Below are 10537 nucleotides of genomic sequence, written 5' to 3' on the forward strand. Positions count from 1 at the left end.
GTTTGCTTGGGGTTTTTTTGTTGTTGTTGTATGTCCAATTAATCTGTCTTTTAAAATATTATTATTGATGTGTTTAGAGATATCAAATTTCCCTTCATAATCACTTGAGTCACATACCAAAAGTTTTGTTGTTCTGTCATTTTATTTTATAAAAATTATTTTGTTCTTTAATCCACAGTTTGTTTTATTTTGTTTGTTTTAGGATCTGGTTATTTGGCATGAAATAAAGTTTTAATACTGTATTCAAAGGTCTTTAACTCATTGTGGTTTGCAAAAAAAAAAAAATAATAGTGTTTAATATTTATTATTTTATGCTTGCTTGTGTGGTTTTAATTTTAAAAAGGTAAATATGTATTTTCAGCACAATTTTAAAATACATAACTTTCTACTTCTATTCTGTAGTCATCAGTGATCTATTATACCTAACTTCTCTGAATAGATTTTTTGACTATTTTATTGTCTTTTGATTATCTAGAAAAGTTCATTAAGATCCCAAATTATTAGTTTTACTCTTTCTTTTTACATACTAATTTTCCTTTATTTAGATGCTGTCATTCAATGCATATACATTTATATTTATTTGTTGTTTCTGATGACTTTAATCATAATGTAGCTTTCCAATTTATTTTTTTTTAAATCCAATCTGCTTTTATCATTGCTTTGTCTGAAAAAAAATGATTGCTAGCCTCACTTTTTTGAGTTTATTTGAAGCATAAAAGTTTTCTAGATTTTTTAACTATTGAATCTTGCCATTTCAAGAGTGATTCTTGTAAACAGATTGTTGAGTACAGCTTTCTACTTAATTCTGCTACTTTCTTCCTTTTTATGAGTAAATTCATCCCATTCACATTCAAATGTGGTTGTGTGTTTTCCTCCATCCTATCTTTTAGTACTTTTCCCTCTGCCCCTGTCTGACTCTTTAAAATAAAGAAAAGGATATTGAGGGAGAAGTGCACTCAACATTAGTGATCTATTTCATACAATTTGATTCCATTCCAAGACTCCTTTTCTCTTCCCCTCATCCAATCCCTTGTCACAGAATTTTGCCATTTATTTTTTCTTTTAATACCACTTCATGTTCCACCTTCCAAATATGAAGTTTGTTTTGCTTCAGGCTAATCCCTCCCTGAATCTGTTCTTACCTCTTTAATTCCCTTCTCTTATCTCGCTTTACCCAGAGTTTAATGCATTTTTGCACCAAACTCCCAAACTCTGTTTATTCAATCTTAGTCTAGTTTAGATGGAAATGAGATTCATGTATAACCTACTTCCCCCCATCCTCTTCTCAATGTTTGTTTTGTCTTCATCCCAATTATGTAAGTTAAAATCCATCCCTTTCTTTTTCCCTTCTTATCTAGTATAATTCCCTAGTTCACTTTTGTAAATCTAGGCAAGATGAAAGAGATCAATAAAGTTTCTCTTTGGATTTTTTCCATAATTATTCAGTCTGTCAGTCTTTGTTCATTATTATTCAAATAAAAATAGGAGAGTTGGGCTCTATTGTGACCTATCATGCAGCCATCTTAGCCAGCTGGCCCTCACTTCATTTTTTGACATCTGAGCAAAGAGAGAATATGTATATGTATATGCATAAAAAGAAGTTTTGTTAGAAGTACACATTTAGGAAATGCTTGTCAGTTTTACTGAGTCATTTATGTAGCTCTATTCCTCAGATAACAACTTAAAACATTGGGGGAATCTTTGATCAGAACGCATAGCCATACACCATTCTTGGGCACCCTAAAGAGTCATTTTGTGATAATTTTAGGCACCATTCTATAAGGGGAAGACAGTCCTGCATCCCTAGATTTTCTGCAGAACCCAAAATTATATGGAGAGTATATTATCACTTACCTCTCTCTCTAAATCCTATGCAGAAAAATAAGTTGGTTATACAAGGTAAATTTCTATGACAGCAATAACTAGCACCTGGGAAAATCACATCTCCTTCAAATATGAAAGAAACATCACAGAGAATTGAGGCAATTAAATGGACAATCCAGGTTTCAGACTTGAAGGAAGCAATGTTGCTAGCTGTTACAGGCTTTGAATTATTCAAACTCCTAGAACAATTCTACATCTCTCTCACTTAGCTCCTGTAGACAATTTCAGTCTACTTGATGTCATGTCCTTATGCAGGTTTTTTTTTTCCTGCCTAGGATCCAGCTCCTACATTTTCCAGGCTGACTGAATCCAGCCAATTCTGTGGAAGAAGAATTAGACTTGTTCTCTTTGGCCCCACAGGGCAGAATCAAGAGCAATGGGTGGAAGTTGCAGAGATGTCAAAAAATACTCCATAATCTTTAGCTGTCAAGGTGCTACTCTAGGAAAAAAAGTATACTCTAAACATCAATCAAACATCATTATTTGTCCATCTCTGTGTAGTCTGGTCCCATGGTTTCATCATTGTGAAGAATAGTGTTATTTTACATTATTACTTTCTCTATTCCATGCACATGTCATGCACAATTGGATATTTAATAAACAATTTTGGGATGGTAATAGCTTATTCTCAACACATGCATGGGGGTACGGATGACTCTAAATATTTTACTCATGAGGAGCTGATGCACAAAGAAGTTAAGAAGCTTATTTGAGATCACACAGTTACCTATTAACAGCAATTTTAATAGTTCCTTAAGAAGAAATTCCAGGTTGCTCAATAGCTTAGATTCAGCAAAGTTGACACTAAAACTTCTAGATGCTCAAAATGTCTTTTCACTTCATTGTAAACCTGCAATTAAACATGATCAGGAGACTAAGTTCTAGTTTGAACTGTTTCAAGATCTTGGTATGTGCAATCTGCCAAGACATGGGGACTTACATAGAGGCTTACATTAAAAATCTTTTTAATAAGTATCCTGAGGTCTGCCACACCAAATACAGCCATAGCAGGTCAGCAGGGACAGAATTGAGTGGAATATTAAGTGATAATGGATTATGATTAGTTAACACAGTGAAGGTGAATGAATCAGTGTCATGATTAGCTAACACAGGGAAAGTGATGGAGCATAACCTCCCAATGTTTTATCACACATCTCTTGGGGTAAAATCATGGTTCTCCAGAAGTGGCAACCTCCATTATGAAGATCATGGTATTAAAACTCTCCTTCCAAGCTGGCACTAGAACTATTAATACCTACATTTTAGGTTCCAAATAGATCTATTTACATTATTGTATTCTCCATATGTTCTATAAGGATAGACTTAAGAGACATTGTCAAATACTTTACTAAAATATTTAGTTAAATTATATCTGTAGCAATTCCAGATTTGTCAATCTAATAAACTTGCTAAAAAAAAGTTAAGTGAGATTGGCTTGGTAGGACTTGTTCTTGAGGATAAGTTAGTGGCCTTTTGTGATTATTGCTACTGTGAAGAAGTGTATGGATGTTCAAAGAAGACTAGAACCTGTCCTGTGAGGGCTTTTAGAGCCCTTTGCAGGGTTGATCATCTTTGGTGTCCACTTCACACTCAATTCTCACCTGTGTCTCCAAGAAACTGTAGCATGCACAATGGCCACACTCCAGTAAAATGAGTCAGCAAATGGGCTAATCCAGGTTGAGGGTAATTAATAGATCAAAAACCCATAGGTCACAAACCCTAAGCATGTGAAGACTTCACCTGGTTTAATGGGCAGAGGAGGATAATTTGTTCCATTTTCCATGAAGGCAGCTGGAACAGGAGCTGTGGAGTACTTTGTTCAGACATCAAAGATGCCAAGATCACGCACTGCATCCTGGGACATCCCTAGTAGTCCTGCCTTTGGTCTTGGCATTGTATTTTGATGACTAGGAGACAGCGAGGCTGATGATTTTATGCAACTCTGCCCCACTTCAATCCACTTTATGTACAAATTAAGTCATGATCCTGTGGTGTCATTGGTCCTCTTAAGACAATGAAGGACAAACAACAACAAAAGTAATCATATTTTCCAGAGCTTTTAGTATCCTGGAGAGCAGTTCATCATTACCCTAACCCCCCCCCCCAATTTCTTCTAAAGGAACTGGAATTATCTCTAAAGTCCCTTTCACCTCTTACATTCTAATACCAAAAAAACAGAAAAAGAAAAGGGATTGCCATTCTGGAGCAGAGTGTTAACAAATAAGGAAAAACTTTTTGAAAAGAAAAGTCAAAATATTAAGAATTTTGACATTAAAAGAGCATTTCTTTTTTTTCTTAATAGCATTTTATTTTTTCCAGTTATATGAAAAGATAGTTTCCAACATTTTATTTATTTTCCATAGTATTTTATTTTTTCCAAATACATGCAAAGATAGTATTAAATATTCACCTCTGCAAAACCTTGTGCTCCAAATTTTTCTCCTTCCCTCTCCTCCTTCCCTGTCCTCAAAACAGCAAGCAATACGATGTAAGTTAAACATGTGCAATTCTTCTAAACATATTTCCATATTCATCATGCTGCATAAGAAAAATCAGATCGCAAGGGGAAAAAACTTAAGTAAAAGACAAACAACAAAAAAGGTGAAAATATCATGCTTTGATTCACAATCAGTTTCTATAACCTCTCTCTGGATGCAGATGGCACTTTCCAATGCAAGTCTATTGGAAATGATCACTTTATCTTAAGAGGTCTTGATAAATAAGGAAGGAAAAGACAGGCTTGCATTTAAGTTCACATAGATCTCAGAGAGTTCAGAAAAAAGAGTTAAGTAGGATTACTTGGTCTAAAATTCTAAGGGGAGTAAGTTGAAAAAGCCTAAAAGAGACTTTCAAGAATTTAATAAATATCAATTTTAAGCATCTATGATGTGCAAGGTATGTTCTTAAATTCCAATGACAAATTGTCTTGAGGAAGAAAAAAGAAAGACATACTATTGGCTATCCTATTGGTCTCCAATGAGGCTACAAAAGAGAGTTCATCAATCAAAATTTCATAATTTGAGAAATGTTAAAATTAAGAGTGAATTAAGGTTTATGTTAAGCACAACAAAAAAGATTTAAAAAAAAAAAAAAGCTATGTTGGAAGCAAAAAAGAGATTAATGAAAAAATTCAGTAGCTTGAATTGTTTAAGATAACAACAATGGATAATAGGGTGAAAGCAGAACTACTTATGTGACCTTAAGCAAGTTCTTACCTTCCTGTGGAAAATGATAAAAGTTGAACTATATAACCAGTTCTAGATCTATAATCCTATGAAATTTATACTTGATTTCATGTGGTCTATTTTCTCTGCCAAAAATAATTGTTTTTGGCCTACAATAATCTAACAGAGTTGATTCTCAAGAAAATTAAGGAATTAGTAAGAGATTAAATAACTGCCCTCAATGAATTCAAAATTCCAGGACAAACTATAATCCAAAGTAGTGAAAGAATTGTAACTTTTTTTAAAAATAATTTTCAGAGAATAGGATAATTGCCACAGGACTGAAGGATGGATAGATGTCCTGATTTTCAAAAAAAGAAACCTAGATAATCTACTTCAAAATACATACAGTGAACTTGACTTTGATTCATCTCCCTTCTCTGTGTCTTTGCACTAATTATATACCATGTCTAGAATGCCTTCCCTCATAAACCCAAATCTGATAGAATGCCTCGATTTATTTTAAAAACAGTTCAGGTGCTACATTTTTCCTTGATGCTAATGCCTTTCCCTCCTATTATGAACGTTATATGTACTAATTTATGGCATATTATTACTCCATTATAAGATAAACTCCTTGGGGGTATGAACTTTTTTTTTGGGGAGGGGGGGTACTCCTAGCTCTTAGAACCGTGCCTGCTACATTGTAGGTTAAATAAATGCCTGTTGATTGATTCTGATGTGATTCTAGAAAGGAATGGTTTGTGAACATTTATAAAATCAAGCGGTTATTTCAAGATACAGTATGAATTTTTTTTAAAGTTTTTATTTTCAAAACATATGCATGGATAATTTTCAATATTTACTCTCGCAAAACCTTGTGTTCCAAATTTTTCCCTCCCTTCTCCTCACCTCCCTCCCCTAGAAGGCAAATAATTCAATATATGTTAAACATGTGCAATTCTTCTACACATATTTCCACAATTATCATGCTACACAAGAAATATCAAATCAAAAAGGGAAAAAAAAGAGAAAGAAAACAAAATACAAGCAAATAACAAAAAAGTGAAAATACTATGTTCCACATTCAGTTCCCACAGTCCTTTCTCTGGGTGCAAATGATTCTCTTCATTATAAAATCATTGGAATTGCCTGAATCATCTCATTATTGAGAAGAGTCATATCCATCAGAATTGATCATCTTATAATCTTCTTGTTGTCACGTACAATGATCTGGTTCTGCTTACTTCTATAGTACGAATTTTTTAAAAATCGATCTTGCCAGACATTTTCTTTAAAAAAAAAAATAAGGCCACAAGATGGGTAGATCAGGAGAACATTGTATACCTAATATACCACTAGATTTTTCTTAAATGGAGCCTGCGGACCAAAATGATTACCAAATGATAGGAGTCACAATATGTAGTTCTCATATATCCACTGCAGCAAAACTTTGGAGTTTGTATCTGGTTGAATTTAACTCAGGTCAGTCCCCTGGTAGTTTAGGTTTGATATTGGATCAAAATGAGATACTCAGTCATTCAACTGTTAAGAAAAGATTTACTTAGCCATAATAGGGAAGGATATTCAAAGATAAGCACTGAGATGACCTCTAGTTGATTCAGCTGAGTGAATCTCCTTTTATGATCCTCCAGCTAAGCATCTAGGAGTCCTTGCAACTGATATCAATAGTTTGAGCCCTTTATCGCTTGAGCAAACCAAGTCTTAAGAGATGTCTCAAAATCTTTTAAGGAAAATTATCCCAATTGGGGAGGAGGGGAGACAGGTGAATATGTTAGAATATTTCTCCCACTATTGCATCAGACTGAATAATGATCAAGAAATCCAGTAACATTTTCAATCCCAAAACTGCATAAAGTCAGCCAGAAACCCAAGGCAAATGGAAAAGGAGGCCCCCAAATCAAAACAAATGCTGACATAATGAAAGACTTTGTGTCCAGAGGCACTGGGGGTGGAGTGGCTTGGGGGGAAAGAGACAACCAGTTCTTTCAGAGTAATTAGAAAGCCCCAGGATGGGAACCTTGAAAGCAGATAATCACCAGCTCGGTCCTGACTAGCATGGTGCTGTATATTACAATCTTTAGAATAGGAAAGCCAAAGCTCGGCATCTTTGAAGTCCCTGACACTCTGTTCTGAGACATCAGAAGGCCCTGATGATCCAGCACTCTGAATCTTAAAGTTCCAAGAGGCTCTAATCCTAGAAGGTGGAACTCTGGTTCCAGACTGGGAGCAAGACTGAGCATGGATGACCACCTCACTCAAAAATACAAGTTAAAGCCTAGCCCTAGCTTAAAGCTACATAATGCAGGAACTAAAGCTGGAGAGATGGATAAATCAAAACATCAACTAGTATCAAAATTGTTAAAAATCTAATTCCATAAGAACTAAAACTATAGATTTAAAGGAAAAATGTATTTTTCATCAAGATTCCATAAATACTAGAGAAATTAAACAAGAGATTAAAAAAAAAGCTCACTAAGAAAAACTAGAAATTGTATTAATAGCTTAGAAGAGAAAGTGGTAAGCCTTATCCAAGAAACGGAATCACTGAAAACAAAAATAGACCAAGCAGAAATCAATGATTTCATAAGAAAGCAAGATATATTTGAATCAAATCAAAAGACTGAAAAAAAAAAGATTTTATATCAAAATAATTAACTAGGAAAACCAAAGAGATTGTTTGAGATTAAGAATCACCGGACTTCTTAAAGATCATATTTTAAAAAACCTTAGATATTTTATTTCAAGAAATCAAAAATGAAAATTGCCCATATCTATTAGAATCAGATGCTACAATAAAGGCAGAAAGAATCAAATGATCAACATTTACAAGGAATAGCCCTAGAAATAACATAGCCAAAGTGTATATGTCTCACATCCAAGAAAAAAATACTGCAAGCATTCATAAAGGAGTTCAAGTTTCAAGAAATTACAGTCAGGATCAAGAACTGACACCTTCTACTAAAAACAAAAGATCTTGGAATATTCCAAAAAGAAAAAGAAAAAAAGATAAAGGATTGCAACCAACAATTTACACCAAAAAGATGAGTATAAATCAAAAAATTAATCTTTAACAGCTTTTCTGATGAAAAGACCAGAGTTCAGTATGAACTTTTAAATATAAACATCCAGAGAAACCTAGAGAGGTACATTTATTTGAACAACTGAAAGGAGCTGTGTGATGATAAAATACTAACATTCTTATTTTGGATAAGTTCCTTAATGCCTTCAAAGGGAATTGAGGGAATTAAATAATTTTTAATGTTACTCTTTGGAGACTTTATTGTCCTTCACGGATCTTTGCTATTCCCAAAGTAAATTTCTATGGTTGGGTTCTTTCTTCCTTAACTGTTCATTTTTTAAAAAATGAGTCATTAGTGAAAGCACCTCTAATCCTGGAGAAGATGGTGTCTCTAGTTTCACTTCTGCTCTCCCTTCTGACCTGAAACCCCAAACCCCTTCTACAAGTGCCCATAGCCAGCAGAGTCCCTGCTCTCCTACACACTCACCTGGTGTGCTGGTTCCTTGCTGCCCAGGCCCAAGTCTCAGCAGCATAGCTGGACCTGGTGTTCCTGATCAGCAAAGGGAAGTTTCTCAATCTTCCCAGACTCAGACCCCCAACTCCTTACACAGTACAGGAGGTGAAAGTTTCTGTGATTCCTGCTGAGGTTTCAGCAAAACCCAGTTAACCCCAGGGATCCCCACTTGAGGTTTCTGTGGAACTGTACTGGAGGAGTTTGTATTTCACATGGGTTAAACTTGATTCTGAGGTCTTTCTTGGGATGTAGCAGAACAATGCCTGTTTTGACTTAAGTCTTCTTTGTTTTTCATCAGTTTATATTCACATCGAGGTGAAAATTTGATCTGTTTGTGGGAGAAATCTGGAGAGCTTGAAATTTTCTAACCTATTTCATCATCTTCTTAGAATCCTCCCAACCATATTTTTTTTTTAAGGAAGTCCTGGGTATAGATTGTTTCTGTTCAGAGGGAAAAAGGGTAAAATTAAGAACCCAATCATGTAGAAAGGAAAAAGAAAAGATGTAACTTGCTATTTTTCTCATTATTGAGATATATGAGAAAATATACAAAAGAAAAAGATGAGGAGAGTGGCATTAAGTAACTTCACTCTTATCTGAAATGAATAAAAGAGTTTCAGGGAGGGATGGAGGGAGAGAGGAAGGGAGAGAATGAAGGGGGAGGGAGGGAGAGAATGAAGGGGGGAGGGAGGGAGAGAAAGAGAGATTTTGAAAGAGGGAAGGAGAGAGAGAGAAATTGGCATAAAAATTAGTCAAATTCAACAAGGAAACAACCAGGCATAGGAAAAAGAAGTTAAGAGGGAGGATGATACTGAGAAGAGCTACAAGCAAAACAAACTTCTTGATCCTGAAGGGAGTATAAAAAGAGGATAAAATTTTTTAAAAAAATAACTAGAATCTAAAGGCATCATTTAAATTGCCTCTTAAACAATTGAGTGAATAAAATGAGGCATATGAATATTACTGCCCTATAGAGAATTGCAAATTGATGATGTGAAATGAACCCACAAGTCACTAGTCTTGCTTCCAATTCAGACCCCACAATTATCATCCAAGGAAACAATTCTTGTGGAGACCGAACCTTGCAACTGTTTCTGCAGATGTTGCAACTCCCTCTCCTCAGCAGTCAGTTATTGATGACCTGGAAAAGAAAGTTTTCATTACCAAAATCTTTAGCACTGCAGTTCAATCTCAGAAACAGATATGGTTTTATCAAGGAACATGACACTAAAGAAAATGCATTACCATCTTCCTTGCTTGCAATACCCTAAGCCCACTGGGTATTTCCATCTGTCTCATAGTTTCACTATCATATTTGTTTTTTTGTCTATTAACATGTGAGCTACTTGAAAGCAAGGGCTATCTTTTCTATTTATATCTCCAGTATTTAACACAATACAGGACAACCAACAACTCCTTATTCCCAGAAGTAATGTATGTATCTCTTAATGAAGTCAAAGACCACTTTAGTTGTTGGGTTGTTTTTTGTTTTTTTTTTTTTGATTTGTCACATTATATTGTTGAATCATACTGAGTCCACCTACAAAAGTTTTTAGATCTTTTTCAAATTGCTGACTTGCTTCTCTTATCTTATACTTAAGTCATTCTGTGGACCAAAGTATAGTATTTCACACTTGATATATTATTTCATCTTCCTAGATTCAGCCCAAAAGTGATTGTATTTTTTTTTTTTTTTGCAGGAAGTAAGGGAAGTTGAAGGTAAGAGTGAGAATGGATTCTAATTCTTGATCTAACTGTTAGCTATTCCTCTCAATTTTCCTATATCTCTTCAGTGAAATCTGGAATAATAAATTTTTTTTCCTACCTGATTTGCCAACTCTCCAAAGGATGAGAAATCACTCATTATTTCTTTCTTAATGATTTTTAATGTTTGATTATTTAGCTAATTAAAAGAACCAGCTTGTGTTGTTA

At 34.5% G+C, this 10537-nt stretch overlaps 1 protein-coding gene across 2 annotated transcripts in view; it reads right to left on the minus strand.

Annotated features, from left to right (window-relative positions):
* Positions 1–9302: 9302 nt before the first annotated feature.
* The window catches only part of RAD18 (RAD18 E3 ubiquitin protein ligase), a 105277-nt gene continuing 104042 nt past the window's right edge, over positions 9303–10537 (minus strand). The window contains exon 14 of one of the 2 annotated variants that reach the window (XM_031954440.1): positions 9303–9746. In XM_031954440.1, coding sequence (XP_031810300.1) covers positions 9736–9746 — 11 coding nt within the window. In that variant the 3' untranslated portion in view covers positions 9303–9735. The remainder of the gene's footprint in view (positions 9747–10537) is intronic. The other variant, XM_031954453.1, reaches the window with a different exon arrangement.

Source organism: Sarcophilus harrisii, chromosome 1 (assembly GCF_902635505.1).
Source record: "Sarcophilus harrisii chromosome 1, mSarHar1.11, whole genome shotgun sequence".
Classification (NCBI taxonomy): Eukaryota; Metazoa; Chordata; class Mammalia; order Dasyuromorphia; family Dasyuridae; genus Sarcophilus; species Sarcophilus harrisii.